Source organism: Lissotriton helveticus, chromosome 9 (assembly GCF_964261635.1).
Source record: "Lissotriton helveticus chromosome 9, aLisHel1.1, whole genome shotgun sequence".
NCBI classification, from domain to species: Eukaryota; Metazoa; Chordata; class Amphibia; order Caudata; family Salamandridae; genus Lissotriton; species Lissotriton helveticus.
The window spans coordinates 974,749,783-974,768,480 of NC_136070.1; the positions used below are offsets into that span (position 1 = coordinate 974,749,783).

The following is an 18,698-nucleotide window of genomic DNA, read 5'->3' on the forward strand; positions in this document are numbered from 1 at the left end:
GCAAACTACAGAAGCTGAGGATGTATCAATACTCCCTCACCAATTCATGCTGCGAAGACCTCACCTCTGCCCTGGAGACAAACACATCTCTCAAAGAGCTCTACCTTGGCAGCAATAAGCTGGGAGACACTAGAGTGAAGAAGTAAGTTGTGTGAAGGTCTAAAACATCCTGGCTGCAAACTACAGAAACTCTGGCTGGAGCGCTGCTCCCTCACGGTTCGTGCTGCGAAGACCTCGCCTCGGTGCTGAAAACAAACACATCTCTCACAGAACTAGACCTGAGCGGCAATAAGCTGTGAGACACTGGAGTGAAGAAGTTGTGTGAAGGCCTAAAACATCCTGGCTACAAACTACAGAAGCTGAGGTTGTATCAGTGCTCCCTCACCGATTCATGCTGCGAAGACCTCACCTCTGCCCTGGAAACAAACACATCGTTCACAGAGCTCTACCTTGGCAGCAATAAGCTGGGATACAATAAAGTGAAGAATTTGTGTGAAGGACTAAAACATCCTCGCTGCAAACTACAGACACTGAGGTTGGGTCAGTGTTCCTTCACCGGTTCATGCTGCAAAGACCTCACCTCTGTCCTGGAAACAAACATATCTCTCACTGAACTCAGCCTGAGCGGCAATAAGCTGTGAGACACTGGAGTGAAGAAGTTGTGTGAAGGCCTAAAACATCCTGGCTACAAACTACAGAAGCTGAGGTTTTATCAGTGCTCCCTCACCGATTCATGCTGCGAAGACCTCACCTCTGCCCTGGAAACAAACACATCCTTCACAGAGCTCTACCTTGGCAGCAATAAGCTAGGATACACTATGGTGAAGAAATTGTGTGAAGGACTAAAACGTCCTTGCTGCAAACTACGGACACTGAGGTTGGGTCAGTGTTCCTTCACCGGTTCATGCTGCAAAGACCTCGCCTCTGTGCTTAAAACAAACACATCTCTCACAGAGCTCGACCTGAGCTGCAAAAAGCTTTGAGACACTGGAGTGAAGAAGTTGTGTGAAGGCCTAAAACATCCTGGCTACAAACTACAGAAGCTGAGGTTGAATCAGTGCTCCCTCACCGATTCATGCTGCAAAGACCTCACCTCTGCCCTGGAAACAAACACATTGTTCACAGAGCTCTACCTCGGCAGCAATAAGCTGGGATACAATAAAGTGAAGAATTTGTGTGAAGGACTAAAACATCCTCGCTGCAAACTACAGACACTGAGGTTGGGTCAGTGTTCCTTCACCGGTTCATGCTGCAATGACCTCACCTCTGTCCTGGAAACAAACATATCTCTCACTGAACTCAGCCTGAGCGGCAATAAGCTGTGAGACACTGGAGTGAAGAAGTTGTGTGAAGGCCTAAAACATCCTGGCTACAAACTACAGAAGCTGAGGTTTTATCAGTGCTCCCTCACCGATTCATGCTGCGAAGACCTCACCTCTGCCTTGGAAACAAACACATCCTTCACAGAGCTCTACCTTGGCAGCAATAAGCTAGGATACACTATGGTGAAGAAATTGTGTGAAGGACTAAAACGTCCTTGCTGCAAACTACGGACACTGAGGTTGGGTCAGTGTTCCTTCACCGGTTCATGCTGCAAAGACCTCGCCTCTGTGCTTAAAACAAACACATCTCTCACAGAGCTCGACCTGAGCTGCAATAAGCTGTGAGACACTGGAGTGAAGAAGTTGTGTGAAGGCCTAAAACATCCTGGCTACAAACTACAGAAGCTGAGGTTGAATCAGTGCTCCCTCACCGATTCATGCTGCAAAGACCTCACCTCTGCCCTGGAAACAAACACATCGTTCACAGCGCTCTACCTTGGCAGCAATAAGCTGGGATACATTAAAGTGAAGAAATTGTGTGAAGGACTAAAACATCCTAGCTGCAAACTACAGACACTGAGGTTGGGTCAGTGTTCCTTCACCGGTTCATGCTGCAAAGACCTCACCTCTGCCCTGGAAACAAACACATCGTTCACAGAGCTCTACCTTGGCAGCAATAAGCTGGGATACATTAAAGTGAAGAAATTGTGTGAAGGACTAAAACATCCTAGCTGCAAACTACAGACACTGAGGTTGGGTCAGTGTTCCTTCACCGGTTCATGCTGCAAAGACCTCGCCTCCGTCCTGGAAACAAACATATCTCTCACTGAACTCAGCCCGAGCGGCAATAAGCTGCGAGACACTGGAGTGAAGAAGTTGTGTGAAGGCCTAAAACACCCTGGCTGCAAACTACAGAAGCTGAGGTTAAGTTGTGTGAAGGACTAAAACATCCTGGCTGCAAACTACAGAAACTTTGGTTGGAGCGCTGCTCCCTCATGGTTCATGCTGCGAAGACCTCGCCTCTGTGCTTAAAACAAACATCTCTCACAGAGCTCGACCTGAGCGGCAATAAGCTGCGAGACACTGGAGTGAAGAAGTTGTTTGAAGGCTTAAAACACCCAGACTGCAAACTACAGAAGCTGAGGATGTATCAATACTCCCTCACCGATTCATGCTGCGAAGACCTCACCTCTGCCCTGGAGACGAACACATCTCTCACAGAGCTCTACCTTGGCAGCAATAAGCTGGGAGACACTAGAGTGAAGAAGTAAGTTGTGTGAAGGCCTAAAACGTCCTGGCTGCAAACTACAGAAACTCTGGCTGGAGCGCTGCTCCCTCGCGGTTCGTGCTGCGAAGACCTCGCCTCTGTGCTGAAAACAAACACATCTCTCACAGAGCTAGACCTGAGCGGCAATAAGCTGTGAGACACTGGAGTGAAGAAGTTGTGTGAAGGCCTAAAACATCCTGGCTACAAACTACAGAAGCTGAAGTTGTATCAGTGCTCCCTCACCGATTCATGCTGCGAAGGCCTCACCTCTGCCCTGGAAACAAACACATCGTTCACAGAGCTCTACCTTGGCAGCAATACGCTGGGATACAATAAAGTGAAGAATTTGTGTGAAGGACTAAAACATCCTCGCTGCAAACTACAGACACTGAGGTTGGGTCAGTGTTCCTTCACCGGTTCATGCTGCAAAGACCTCGCCTCTGTCCTGGAAACAAACATATCTCTCACTGAACTCAGCCTGAGCAGCAATAAGCTGTGAGACACTGGAGTGAAGAAGTTGTGTGAAGGCCTAAAACACCCTGGCTACAAACTACAGAAGCTGAGGATGTATCAATGATCCCTCACCGATTCATGCTGCGAAGACGTCACCTCTGCCCTGGAGACAAACACATCTCTCACAGAGTTCTACCTTGGCAGCAATAAGCTGGGAGACACTAGAGTGAAGAAGTAAGTTGTGTGAAGGTCTAAAACATCCTGGCTGCAAACTACAGAAACTCTGGCTGGAGCGCTGCTCCCTCACGGTTCATGCTGCGAGGACCTCGCCTCTGTGCTTAAAACAAACACATCTCTCACAGAGCTAGACCTGAGCGGCAATAGGCTGTGAGACACTGGAGTGAAGAAGTTGTGTGAAGGCCTAAAACATCCTGGCTACAAACTACAGAAGCTGAGTTTGTATCAGTGCTCCCTCACCGATTCATGCTGCGAAGACCTCACCTCTGCCCTGGAAACAATCACATCGTTCACAGAGCTCTACCTTGGCAGCAATAAGCTGGGATACACTAAAGTGAAGAAATTGTGTGAAGGACTAAAACATCCTGGCTGCAAACTACAGACACTAAGGTTGGATCAGTGTTCCTTCACCGGTTCATGCTGCAAAGACCTCGCCTCTGTGCTTAAAACAAACACATCTCTCACAGAGCTCGACCTGAGCGGCAATAAGCTGTGAGACACTGGAGTGAAGAAGTTGTGTGAAGGCCTAAAACATCCTGGCTACAAACTACAGAAGCTGAGGTTGTATCAGTGCTCCCTCACCGATTCATGCTGCGAAGACCTCACCTCTGCCCTGGAAACAAACACATCGTCCACAGAGCTCTACCTTGGCAGCAATAAGCTGGGATACACTAAAGTGAAGAATTTGTGTGAAGGACTAAAACATCCTGGCTGCAAACTACAGAAACTCTGGTTGGAGCGCTGCTTCATGCTGCGAAGACCTCGCCTCTGTGCTTAAAACAAACACATCTCTCACAGAGCTCGACCTGAACAGCAATAGGCTGTAAGACACTGGAGTAAAGAAGTTGTGTGGAGGCCTAAACATCCTGGCTGCAAACTACAGGAACTGAGGTTGGATGGTTTGCACCTCTCATATGAGTGCTCTGGAGAAACACGCAAAGCTCTTCTGAAGAAGCTGTCACAGGGGGGAACTCAAACTCTACTCAGACTGAGAAGCTTCAGTGACCGAGGTCTCTACAACTGAACACCAAAGAGGCACCACACGCTTCTTAGGGCGCAGAAAGGCGAAGGAAAGGCCAATAGGATTGAGGCCTGATGGAAGAGGACTTCCTCAATGAAAGATACCTTATCTGAAATTTCCTGAGTAGGGGAATAGAAAGAGAGAACGGGATAGAGCAGGAAACTGCGAATGAAATTGGTTGCGCTGTTGGCAGGCCTAATAGATATTGAACTAACGGAGGAGTTACATGAGGTTGTAACAGCTGATAAAGAGTGTCAAATAGATGCCTGGGGTTGGAAGATAGACCCTTCTTGTAATAGTGAGTGTCTCCCTGAAAAAGTTCCATGTGAATAGGGACAAAACGCGTAGGCTGTTTCCATCTTGAACATCTTGTTTTATCGGAATACTTAAGCACTTTACGAATAATGATGGAAAAACAATATGAATGTGAAAGAAATGTGCTTTTTATATGACTGCTAGAATTGTTTTGCTGTTACACGTTCGATTTCCAGTAATGTATATACCTTGTGATTTGTAAGAAAAAAGATTTCCTTGGACTTTCTGTGCTCCTCAATGTGTGTATTTGTATGTTTATATTTCTTTTTTTTTCGGTTGACCCAGAAGAGTGAGCACAAACAGGACTTTTGGGACAGATGGTGTGCAGGAGAAATTTAAACCATAACCGTTGTTCTGTTGTGATACAGCCCAGGGAAACACCACAGGAGAGTGTGAAAGTGGGTGACTTAAAGTAGACTAGGGCCACAAATTGTTCCTGATCAGTTAACAATGAATAAAGCAATGTCAACTCTCTCCCCTTTATGCCTAATGCATCTAGACGATCTAGCAGTTGTTTATGATTGATAGTATCAAACGCTGCAGAAAGATCCAACAGCACCAAAGCTGCATTACCCCCTGCATCAGCTGTTTGACTGACCTGTTCCGATGCTGTGATCATCGCCAGTTCTGTGCTGTGATGTTTCCTAAACCCCTACTGAGTAGGGTCAAGATGTCCAAGCTGCTCAACAAAATTTCTATATTCATAGCTTTCTCTACCATTTTCGCAGGTAGGAGGGAGTCTGGAAATGGGGCAATAGCTGTTAAGGTCAGTGTTGTCCAAATTAGTTTTGTTTAATAGTGGAACAATTGACGCAAACATCCACGTATTGGGAAAGATGCCCAAAACAAACATTTGATTGAAAATAGATAAAAGATGTGTGAAAAATGTTTCTGGCAATAGATGGAAATTCGTAGGAGGACAAGGATCCAGACGAGAACCAGATTTGGTGAGAAGAAGCACATTTTTAACTTGATCCATGATCAAGTGCGAGAAAGATGATAAAGTAGGGGGTCTTGAGGGATTCAGTTGGTCTCTTGAATGTCATCGTAGATATCAGCTGTAGCCTGTGAACACAGAGGGAACTGGTCCCAATGACGGGGTCCTTGCAAAATTGCTGTAGACTCCCTTTATCTGATCCTGGAAGAAAGTCGCCAAAGAGTTGCAGAACCCTTGGCTCGCATTAGTGTTTGTGACCTCTGAAGGATTGGCTAACTTTCTCACTGTACCGAACAGTTCCTTGGAAGAATTTTATGATGCTTCTATAGACATAGTATAAAAGCGAGTTTTTCCCTTAAAAATTAGCTCTTTATAGGTCATCAGACTGTTTGTATACTTCCTTATCACTGGAGCCATAATGGAGTCTCCATTTCCTCTCCAGTCAGCGGCACGTTTGTTTTTGTGACTTGAGGGTTTCTGAGAACCATGGTTCTGAGGGTTTAACTCTTTGGTTTACATGGTTGTTTTGGGTTCTAAATGGTCTATTGATCTATGTAACCATTGATCAATAGCAGCTTCATTTGGGTCATTGCTTAAAGACAGAGGTTTCTGGGTCAAGGGTCTGTCCAAGGCTTCTCCAGTGTAGTGTTCCAAGGGCGTATTCATTTGTGGGTTGCTGCCTGACACCATTTGGTGGTAACATATGGGGGTTAAGAGTAAATATAACCGTTTTATGGTCAGACCAGCGGAAGAGAGGGTAGAATCTGGAGGGAGTCATTAATCGAGAATACCCATCCTAAAGATGGCCTACTGAATGTGTATCACCAATAACATGTTGAGTAAGTTGAGTTGAGTATTCCCTATGCTTTCCGTGACATCCATAGGATGGACAGCATCACCATCCTGAGTGTCCTCTAAGTGAAGATTGTAATCACCCAGAAATGTGAAATCGGAAGACTGAGTCAGATGCTGGATAGCCTCCCCCAAAGTATGTAAAAATGCTGCCCAGGGGGCCGATAGATAAGCATACCATTAAACGAATATTGGTTATGAAGTTGGATCTTAGAGGACAAAGCTTCTAAGACTTTGGTATTAATTTGATGGCTATTGCAGACAAAGGATAATGTCTTCGGCTCTGGGCTAAACCTCTCCAAGAATATGTCAAGAAAGTCACCCTAGCATCTTTGCACATGACTAGGGAAGCAGAGAACACCTTTGTAAATCTGAAGCAAGCTGTCGCCCCTGCACTGGGTCTCCTAGAAGTACTCAAACCAGGTAACTTTATACTGGCATGAGAAAAATAGGTTTGCCTCCGGGATTATCGGTGAAGGATCACACAAATCAAAAGAAGGCCTTAACTTACCATTCTTCTGCACTCGATGCAGGCAGCTGGTCTTTGGCCATATTTAAGAGCTGTAGCGGCTGCTGCCGATCTTGTAGTAGCCTCTGCAAACACTGTCCTCATTTCTACCCTCATAGTGGCTGTGCCCCGGGCTGTGCTACCCTTATGCTCTCAATTAAAACCCAATATTAATGCACAGCCAGATAGTCATGGCATAAAAGTCTTCTATTATCTGTCTCACATTACATTGCATTCACATTTTAAACCCAGCTTCCTTCTTGCAGAGCCCAAGACCAGGAGGCCCGTAATTAACTGCCATCCAGCTAAATCCCATATTGATCGCTCTACTGCACCAGTACCCAACTATGATCTCACATTTTTTCTGATGGTTCATGTCTCAGAAGTGATTGGGGTTCGCTGGAAGCTAGTTATGTTGTATGTACATTATATAAAGTTGTTGAGAGTCGATATCTACCTTAAGAGCACTCAGCTGAAATTGCTGAATTGATTCCCATTGCTCATGCTTGTATACGCTTAGCTCAAACGATTGTTACCATATATATATTAACTCGTAGTAAGTTTTCAGAGAGGCTTATGATTTTGGACATTTGGATTCAATGGGGGTACCCAACTTCAGTGGAGACTCTGAGTCCGAATAGCATTTACTTTTGGATTTATTTTAGTAGTTTTGTATAGCGCTAGCTAGACCAAAGGGTATCAGAGCATTTCACAACAGATACATCATATACAATAGTGAACAGACATGAGATCCAGGAGAGTGGGGGAACATGTGGGTTAGGGCAGACGTGGGACTAGCAAGTGGCTACTGGGTAGACGCGCCGGGGGTAGGATCTGATCTTCAGCCAAACCAGAACGAGAATCAAAAAAATAAATAAATAAAATACAATTTAAACATAGAAGGGTTTCTTGAACTGCTTCAGATGTTAGGGTCTGATATTCAACCATACAAAATCGGCCATCAAAATGTTTGTACACAGAGGATATCTTGAGCTGCGACCGTGTTGTCGGACTCGAATTTTAGTAAAGCTGGAGTGACAATTGGGGGACTGTCCAGGGTCTGTCAGTTCCCTCGAGTACGGTCGAGGAAGAGGTCTTTGAGTAGACTCTTGAATTTTGAAAACAAGGGGATTGTTCTAATGTGGGGTGGAATGGAGTTCCAGATTTTAGGTGCGTTACCAGCAAAAGATTTGGCTGTGGTTCTGTGCTTGCGAGTTTTTGGTGGGATGAGCAGTAGAGAGCTGGAGCTCCTGAGGTTTCTGGACTGGCCTGCCCTATTGAGTTTGGCGGCCAGGTATTCTGTTTTGCCTGTATGCAGGGCTTTGTGTGTGAGGCAGGCTGTTCTAAAACTGGCTCACAACTCCACTGGGAGCCATCTGAATTCTCTGAGGGCTGGAGAAATATGCTCACATTTCTTAATTCCGGAGACCATTCTTGCTGCTGCGTTGAGTGTAGTCTTCAAGGGGGCAAGGTGGGTTTTTGCTGTCCCTGTCAAGGTCGCGATCCAGTAGTCTATTCTGGAGAGGACTAATGCTTGGGTGGCTTGTTGAAGGTCCTTGGGTGGGAGGAAGGGTTTTATTTTGTATAGTAATTTTAGGTTGAGAAAGGCACTTTTAGCAGATCTTGAGATGTGTTTCTTCATGTCAAGTTTTGGGTCTAGGGTGATCCCTAGAGCTTTCACTGAGTCTGCCAAGGAGAGGTTACCATTGAGGGCATCGATGGCTTTGAGCCATTCTTTGATTTGAGGGTTAACATCTTTGTTGGAAATGAGTAGTATTTCTGTTTTATCTTGGTTCAGTTTCAAGTGATTGATTGTGAGCCAGTCTTGGACCTCCTTGAGCGTGTTGTTTAGTCTCTGGATGTCATCAATTGAGGTAGTTTCCAGATAGAGCTGCGTGTCATCCGCATATAGATGAAAGGGGATGTTGGATTTTCTGAGTAGAGAGGTGAGGGGTTCAATGTAGATGTTGAAGAGCTGTGGGGAGAGTACAGACCCTTGTGGAACACCTCTGATGACCAGGTGGAGGTCGGATTCGAAGTTTTTGATTTTTATTCTCTGTGATCGGTTGTGAAGAAAGGAAGAGAACCAGTGAAGGACCGTCTCTTGTAGACCAGCTCTTTCTTGAAGAACCCTTAGAGGCAGATTGTGGTTGACTGTATCAAATGCAGCCGATAGGTCTAGGAGGATGAGAAGGCAGCATTGATCCGAGTCGAGTGACTTGAGTAGGTCATCTATGACGTTGAGGATTGCAGATTCAGTGCTGCATCCCTTTCTGCATCCCGACTGGTAGGGGGTCTAGAAGTTTGAGTTTTTCTAGGTGAAGGGTTAGCTGAGGGAGTACACATCTTTTCATGATTTTGGCCAAAAATGGAAGGTTCGAGACCGGTCTGAAATTATTCAGATCTTCTGTGTCTAGACCTGGTTTCTTTAATAGTGGTGTGACTTGCCCTACCTTGAGGCAGTCTGGTACGGATCCAGAGCTCAATGAGCTATTGATGATCTTGCACCCTATTGGAGCTAGGACTAGCTTTAGGTCTTTGGTCAGGAGAGGCGGTAGCTGGTCCAGGGCGTGAGCTGAGGGCTTGGCGTTGTAGATTATATTGACTATCTCTGCTTCCTAGATGGGAATGAATGATGACCACTGTTTTGGAGATTTTACGGAAGCAAAATCTGAACCTGCTGCTATTTAACTTGCGGACTCTGCTCACAGATTGGCATGTTAAACTCATAATAGCAGCATCTTGGTGTGATGTAGGGAGTGTGACTTCTCTCTCTTTGCCCACCCAGATTTTGGACTCAGTTATTGTCAGCAGTCCTTTATTCCTACACCGGATCTTGAGAAAGGGTCTGAGATTCACAGACTATTGATTTTTCTTTTTAGTAAATTTGTTGAGACTTGGAGTAGGTGTGTGAGCAGACTTTTTCGTTGACACGTTTCCGACCTCGTAGTACCGCATAATTGACTGACTTGCAATGGGAAAGAAACAGATGGGATGCATGTCCATGGAGATGTGACAAATCATAATGGTTTTACATCAGAATAGAGGCATTCTGGTGACTACTGGTTAACCACATCACATTGGGTTGTGCAAAGAGTATATGGCTCTCACAGACCCAAAGCGGGTATTATCAGTAGGAGCTATAAACACAAAATGGAGCTTCTTAATAAATAAAAGAAGGGGTCTAACTCTCTCACAAAGGTGAAAGTAAGAAAACTAAATTCTTATATAACAGTGATTCTAACCATTTGCCAAAACTATGTTATTACATTGCATGTACTATTTAATAGGACAACATGCAAATCCTTTGTTCATACTTCAGAAGAGCCTCCACAATGCTCATCTTAATTTGATGGATCGGTCACTCGGCAATGACACAGATAGCATAGTAATAACTGCTCAACCAGAGATGAGTCTGCACACTTGGGTACTTGGCAATCAGTTTTCTACGGCTATATTTAAAAACTTCTAAGCCAATTCTATTTTAAAATTAAAAGAATACAGTGGATCCCGAATTTAATTTAACACAGGATACTACAAAAGGCATTCATGTTGCCTTCTTTACTTGCAAAGTGCATTAGTGAGAGGAGTATCTGTCCTTTAGCACATTTGCTTCCTGAAACCACTTAAAAGTGGACAAATCAAACAGTGGATGATTTGCTGGGATGAGCCGTGTGATGTGGCTTCACTGGGCCTGCAACTGGGACACAGAAGCAGATGATGATTGATAAGTACTTTTACAGTCGCATGTATCCTTTCTTTTCTGCATTTCTCATGATGTTGACTGATGATAAAGGCTTAAAGTGGGGTCCGTGAGACTTGCAGAATATTTGCAGTCAACACCTGTACTGCAGAATGTGATAGATGGACCTGTTGAAGCCCGGTATATGATTAGATTGACTAATGAAACATTTTCTATTTTAGTGGCATTAATGGCGTTAAGTAATTTACGAATAGTGAGACAGCCACCCCGGTTTCCGTAGAGCTCACAAGTTAATACTTGTATGAAAGTACCATGGTAGGCGATAGCGTCCACCCCGCAAAGCGAACGCACCGTATAAATGTAGCACTCTTTGTATGTTTAAGTTCTTTGTTGGGCGCAGCATAGTTCAATGGCTGAGCTGTGTATTGTTCAGGGGGAATTCGGGGGTTCTGGCCCATGATTAGAGATTGGTTCCGAGAAGGGGATCGCAGTAACTACGCTATTGACACATGCACCACAACTCCACTATTCTAAGCTCCTATAGTTTAATCACTTGGAATGTGCGAGGGCTCGGTTCTGTTCACAAGCGGCACAGGGTGCATGTGCAGCTGCTTAGACGTAAGGCGCAGATAGTGTCCTCCAAGATTCACACCTCACCGAGTCAGAAACCGGGAAAGTTTGCAAGAAATGGAGGGGACAGGTCTTCTCTACTAAGTATTCAGCCTTTGCGAGAGGGTCAACCATACGGATTAGGCATGGGGTTTCATTTATAGAGCTGGAACGGCGTACCGATGACCAGGGTAGATACATACTGCTACGCGGGACACACTACGGCTTGCCAGTGGTATTGGGCAGCACCTATGCCCCAAACTTTGATTAAGACAAATGTTTTAATAGATTGAGCACAGTGCTGACTGGGTGGGACCTGTACCCATGGCTTCTAGGAGGTGACTGTAACTCGGTGCCGGATGTAACGCTGGACCGATCACACCCTCCCCTGAACGGAGTAGGAATTATAAGGCAAGCCGAGGCCCATTGCAGCTGGACTGTTGGGTGGGCACTGGGGGATGTATGGAGAATGATGTATGCAGCAAGTAAGGAATCCTCCCTTTTCTCACCTGTCCACCAATTATATACACGCATCGATAGAATGTTTTGTTCCCTTAGTATCGCAGCACAAGTGACTCATGCTAGCGAAGACCTTCTCCATTCATAATCCCCTGGAAATCAACGTTACATGGGGCAGAAAGCCAACCCCAGTTCCCACTTGGAAGCTATGGCCCCAGATGCTAGAGGATGCCCCCTTCCACAGCACGTTGTCCATGACTATCACAAACTACTTCCTAGAAAACTGGAACACTGCCTCCTCTAACCTGATAGAAGGGGATGCGCTCAGAGTGGTGGTCAGGGGAGCTGCGATCAGGCCCCACCGTGGGGGCCAGGCAGGAGACACATAAAAGCCTTGTCAGAGTAGAAAACACACTGAATGAGTTGGAGCAGGCAGCAGCGAGCGACCCAGCCAAACATGCCCCACTACAGGAACTGCGCATACAGCATGCCAAATTGTTAGAAACCCTCTGGGTCATAGACCATAGAGGGTACATACAGCTGAAACACACTGATGCTGACAAATCTAGGGCATTATTGACTAGAATGTTGCGGGATGATCCTACGCCTCCGATGATTCATAACATTAACGTTCGAGGGTTGGGTATGGCCAGCTTGCACCAGGATATAAATGGCGCATTCTGCAAATACTATAGTGCTCTCTACAGCGAGCCAGGACACATTGACACTCCGCTAATTGACACATTTCTGGAGCGACTACCTTATCTGAAGTTAACTGTGGAAATGCAGAAAAGCTTAACAGGTCCAATTACAAAAATGGAAATAAAAGCAGCCATCAAAGGGCTTCCACGAAATAAAGCCCCAGGCCTGAACGGCCTGCCAATAGAATTTTTTAACTCCTACTCAGAGGCCTTGGTCCCTAAATTGAAGGAGTTGCATAATAAAGTGCTAGAATTAGGACACCTTCCGCATAACACAATGCAGGCGTTGGTGGTATCACTTCCTAAGCCGGGCCGGGTCGGCTCAGATCTCTCGGGCTATCGCCCACTCTCGCTCCTAGCAACAGAATACAAGATCTTAAGCAAGATCCTAGCTAACTGACTTCAACCTCACTTACACACATTAATACACAAGGACTAGTGCTGGTTTCTACCGGCGGGCAGCACGTCATATAATATCAAGCGGCTACACCACACCATGGCCACTACCCCTGCAGAGTATGGAGTGGCTGGCTGCATAGCACTAGACCTGCGCCAAGCTTTTGACACTCTCACGTGGGGCTACATGTTCAAAGCCATGGAGAAGTTTGGGTTGCCTCCGGAGTACCTCGGATAGATGCGACTGTTGAACACTGTCCCTACTGAGAGAGCACGCACCGGCAGTCACATCTCACAAGAAAGACAGTGCAGAAGGGCACGAGACATGAACGCCCCCTATCCCCCTTGCTATTTGTACTGGCCATAGAGCCGCTGGCACTTAAATTGCGACAGGTGGCTGGCCCATTAGGGATCTCGATAAGACGATGCAACACACTTGATATCAGCCTATGAGAATGACATCATTATATATCTAGGGGACCTCTCAGGCCCCTTGGAACTGCTTCCTTGTATTTTCTCCAGTTTTGAACAGGTTTCTGGTCTTGCCATTAATGAAGGAAATTCCAATGCCTTTTTCTTGCATGAAGGCACCCACCCAGATGAAATTAGCCGTGGCAAATATATTATACCAGTGGCACATAGCACATTTAAATACCTAGGTAAACATATGTACAGGACACAAGAAGATCAACTTGACAGCAATCTGATGAACGCAATACGTGCAGTGCAGTCAAGGGTCGTACTTTGGTCGTCATTGCCACTATCGGTAATGGGGGTGTGGGGCATATCCAAGATGGTGGACCTTCCCCGATTGTTATACTACTTCGCTAACCTGCCAATATTACCCCCCCCCCCTTTGTATTCCGTACCTTAGACACAATACTGCTAGATTTAATATGGGGCAATGGGCGCCGGAGGGTGAGTCTTAAAAAACTACAACTGGAGCCACACAAGGGAGGGCTGGAAGCTCCGGACTTTAGAGCGTATTACTATGCTGGTCAGTTGCAGTGGCTGTCCTACTGGACTGCGGGCAGGAACCTGCAGGAAATAGGGTACACTACCCGGGACATCGACTCAGGGACACTCCATACACTGTTACTGCCAAAAAGTAAACTTCCCCCCTGTACACCACCACTACTTAAAACCACGCTTCAGCGTTGGAAGAAAGCTTTGATGCACACGCCCGCTCTATTCCTTACGCTGGTATGCTGGACAAGCAGCGAGTTGGGCGGGCGAGAGGGGGGTTAGGAGCATAAGGGAAGCAGCGGGGGAATAGGGAAACAATAAAAAAGACTTACCTGCAGCCATCCCCATTGCGCTCTTCTCCTCTTTACTGCAGGATGGCATAGACTCCCAGAATGCCCAGCTGGCAATCCTGAAGCTGCTCTCACGAATTACAGCAGCTTCAGGATTGGCCTGAGTGCCGTCAATTTGTGCTCCAGGACAGACTGGGAGTCTGTGCCTGCTCTCTCCAACCCAGCTTTCACTGCGTATGACATGTGCAGTTAAGGGAGAACACTACCACTCCCCTCAGAGCAGGTCACCCCCAGGCCCCGCCCCCAAAACTCATCAGGAAAGGAAAAATGAAGCAAGTCTGATTTCCCCCTATCCTGCCGTTTTTTGGGGGGGGCAACACTTCTCCGCCAGATCGGAGGAGCCGCCGCTGTTATTAGTGCTGTTATAACAAATCATTAGACTAAGTTTATGATGATCAACTGGATATTCAACAGTTGTACATCATGAACAAGTCATGGCCAAATAAAGAATAATAATAAAATCACCACAATTCATTAAAACAGTGTAAACTGAACCTAAGAAATGCAAAAACAGTTCTTAATCTCCCAGAAGTACTCAGTAACCCTCTCTTTCCACCTTGCATTTGCAAAACACTTCATTCTTTCATATAGGGGCTTCCCTTTACAGCCCCATAGAAACCACTATGTGTCCGTCATCATTCTTACTGCCATGGCAAGGCCCTCCAAATCTACAACCTTTTTGTGTACGGCCCCAAGACAGCATGAGCCAGCTGCTCAGCCCTCCGCAGCATGAGGCCAGTAAAGTTCCCACCGGACCAAGCGAGCAAGGTCCAGCAGCACTGGAGGGGCCAAGAAAGAGAGACTTTAGAAGGAATTGTTATCTTTGGTGGCCAGCAGTAGGGAGAAGCTTACCGCCTAAGAAGTTGGAAGGAAAGGGTTTTCTATAGTTGCTTACGTCACTCTCTGCAGAATTGGTCTTCCTTTAAAAAAATAATAATTTACAAGATGTACTCCGATGTCGTGAGGACAGCAAGCAAATGTCTCTGTCTGCTCAGGAATCTTGTGTATTAAACTGAAATGTGTTAAATAATAACAAGATTTGACACCAGTTTCCTGTTTGCAAAGTACAATATTCCTATTGACGCTGGACCATTAAGCTACAAAGTATGGATTCGTTTTTAGAACAGCGAAAATGATCCCCATTTCAGCCTAAACATCCTTTAAGTTTTTCTCCTGAAATATCAAAATGTTGACAGCTAGCAGCTTGTTTGAGGGAGATCATATGAAAACAATAATGCTGGCCAAAGTAAATGTCAAATATTGTGTTCTTCTGGCCTGCTGGTTTCCTCATACAGACTCTTGTTCTTCCTAGCTTTGCATTTCCCAAGAGAAAGCCGGAAGCATGAGATAACTGCTGTGAAAATATCCAGCCGTGGTGTTGCGTGGTGCAATTTCAGTCAAATTGTCTCATAAGAACGCTGCACTATGACACATATCACTATTCAATTGGCATGTCCAGCTCTCTCCTTTAGGATTTGGCCGCACACGCTGTCCCTGACCAGCCACTATAACACTGGCATTCAAACCCTTCGGCCATCTTGGTAAGGTCTTCCTTTGTCGGATTTCCCTGTAGCACGAGTCCCCTTCTCCCGGGGGCACGTTTGATGCTGAAGGAGTCAGGGTGGAGGTGCAGGAAAGCAGTGGAGGTGGTATTCCGCCTCACGCAACGCCCATGCCCAGAGCATATTGCTTGGCTGCAAAGAGTGGCGCTGCTGGTCACATTGAGGATGTAGGGGCCCAGAATATGATCCACATACATTTTCACTGCCAGGCAGGACTCCTATAGGAAACAAAGAGAAAACCTATTAATAACAGAAGTGTCTCACATCTGTGAGATATGCAGATTACTAGAAATAGAGGCCATCTTCGACTTACAGAGCATTTTATACCTGCACAGCTCTGGACATGAGCTACTGTGTTGGGGGCAGCTGTCTGCTCGACCTAAAATGCCACCAGACTGTGCAAAAGAGGCCTGTAGAAGGTTCTTGCTTTCTTGGTGTTAGATTATTTGGTCACTTTAGGAGTGAGGTTTAGCTTATTGAGGGCCAGATTTACTAACCTTTCACACACCATAAAGGCAACTTGCTGCAATGTACTGCGTTGGTGAAAGGGAGAGAGTCGAAATGTGCAGTATCTACCAAGATATGGTGCACTTCTCTCTCATAGCGCTGGTGTACTTCAGGCAGCCTAGTGCCAACCTAGGAACCCTTGCACCACAGTGCAAAGGTACCTGTATTACAAGGAGAAATGTTATTATGCAGGAAGGGATAACGTTCTGCACAAAAACAATCTCTTGAGTGAGGCATTTCCCCTTTCTATGTGTGCTACAGAATACAGCAGACATGTAAATAAATGTAAATAATGAGGAGAAAAAAATATTTTTCTCCTTTTTACACCATCTGGGAGGAGTTGCGATTTCACACAATCCCAGGTTTTTGTGTGAAATCCATGGGTGGATGAACTGGAACACCCATGCTCCACCCATAGTATGCCTCACAGCTCGAAATGTAATGCAAGGCAGTGCAAGCAGTTGGGTTCCAATTTCTTTTTTTTTTACAAATCCAGGGAATCCGGCCCAAATAGCCTCTTGTGTGGCTTTGTAAATGACTGCTAGCGTTATGCATCGTGGCTGTGCCACAAAATAAGGACAACCAAGATGCACAATGTTAGTAAATCTGGCCATGAGTTTTTACTGAGGCAGCCACTGTACTGGTGGGAGAGCTCCAAATCATCATGGAGCAGACCAGTAGGCTTTGATGCATTCAACAACTCATTTATTTATTTATTTATTGTTATTTGAAAAGTACATATTTAGCCCTGGGGCCACTTACAAGTGCTTTCTAGGGAAGAAAGAGGAGAAAGGTTACTGTAGATTCTGAGGGGAGAGAATCTGGGAACGTAAATTTCCCAACGATAACGGGTAGGGAAAGAGACAGACCTGCCCTTTGCTACATTAAGTCTCCTTCATGGCAGAGGTGCATATAAGAAAAGTTCACCCACAGAACCACTGCACATGATGGAGTGGGTACAGTTTGATTGGGAATCGACTTTACATCATTAGTCAATTGGTACGGTGAAGACAGTCGCATACTAGTAGATCTTCTGGATTTGCAATAGGTTACACATTTGTGCACTTGTGCATCATTGTGCAGAGGGGTTCAAACAATCACATACTATTATGAACTTGAGCTGGTACAACAGGAACCATATTAGTTGAGCAGTCAGACTTAGCCTTTGTGCAAAATGACTGAAACCTTCTGAGTGCAGAGCTGAAACCTTCTATGCACTTACCTGTGAAACACTGTAGTCCTTGTTCCCCCAGAGAACGATCCCGGCTGCACCCAGAGCTGCACTCTCGCCGAGTGTGTACACCAGATCCTCCTACACGGGGAGACATTCCTGTGAGTACAGAATCCAGAACAAGCTTCGACTGCACCCTGCCTTCTGAACCACTGTAGTCCTGACTTTTCACTATACTAACAAGGATAGTTAAAATAAACAAGCACATGCAAAGCAAGAGTTGGCTGTTAAAGGAGTTTGAGGGCATACAGAAGTTATTGTATCAAAAGATTTTTCACCACAATGAGAGCAACGTTTATTGTTCTAGGACACTTGGAACAATGAGATGGAAAACTCCAAATTTTTGATCCCTTCAACATCTACAAATGTATGCTGTGCAATCACCACAGACAACCCTGAACAAACAAGCCTATTCCTTTCAGCATACTCTATAAATATGATGTGCAGACAAAGAACATTTATCAGGGAGCCCTATACATTTCTAGCTCTCAATATCTTACGCAGACTTCATGCTTTCCCCCCTATATTAAAATAATTATTTACCTGGTTTCATGTAACTTTTCCCACCTTCCTATAACCTTACCTACAATTTCCTTGAATATAAACTGAAACATGAGTAACTGGTGGATTCCACCAATATACCCCCCCACACAATATAGAGTTTTAAATATTGTCTTGCTAGAATATTGTGACTAAAACACCAACTGCCATATTGTGAAGATAAGGAGATATATACATCTCCCATCCTAAAAGTGTTCGGAGGCAATCATTGGCAAAAACATGGTGTAATTCCAAGGTGTTGGAAACCTCGAGACCGCTGCAACCGAATGAAGCAAGGTACTGCTGTCAAACAAACAGTCCGCGACTTCACCGAGAAACGAGTTCACTGTATCGACGTCTCCGGGATGCTCTAATTCGTTATTTGGGCTGGATGTAGGGGCCAAGAAATGAATTTATTGCTTAAATTGATGCCGAGGCAATGAAGTGAACTGTGTAAAGGGCGTGACCAAGTTTTGAAATAACAGCCCGCACTCACCATGAGAACAAGAATTAACGGGGTTGATGAGAGACATTTCCGCAGTTCACAAACAAGATGCATACTGGGAACTGCAGTTCGTGATAAGGCGCAGCAAAAATGTTCTCTCAATTGACTTGGGTCAGCTGTGCTCCCACCAATAGGAGTGAGGCAGCACGTTAAAAATGATGGACAGCAAAACCTCCGGTATCAAAGGCATTTGAGAAAGGCACACCCGCCGAAACGTGTCATGCCATTTTGCAAATAAATGGATTTTCTTGGAGACC

At 45.5% G+C, this 18,698-nt stretch overlaps 1 protein-coding gene and 1 pseudogene across 2 annotated transcripts in view; one reads left to right on the top strand and one right to left on the bottom strand.

Moving 5' to 3' along the window:
* The first annotated feature begins 20 nt into the window (after positions 1 to 20).
* LOC144783343 (uncharacterized) lies at positions 21 to 4,106 on the top strand (annotated as a pseudogene).
* Positions 4,107 to 15,150: 11,044 nt separating this feature from the next.
* HYAL1 (hyaluronidase 1) overlaps positions 15,151 to 18,698 on the bottom strand; it is a 53,074-nt gene continuing 49,526 nt past the window's right edge. Inside the window, exons 3-4 of one of the 2 annotated variants that reach the window (XM_078661265.1) lie at positions 17,388 to 17,477; positions 15,151 to 15,876 (exon numbers count right to left, since the gene is read on the bottom strand). In XM_078661265.1, the coding sequence (XP_078517391.1) occupies positions 15,565 to 15,876; positions 17,388 to 17,477 (402 nt within the window). In that variant the 3' untranslated portion in view covers positions 15,151 to 15,564. The remainder of the gene's footprint in view (positions 15,877 to 17,387; positions 17,478 to 18,698) is intronic. The other variant, XM_078661266.1, reaches the window with a different exon arrangement.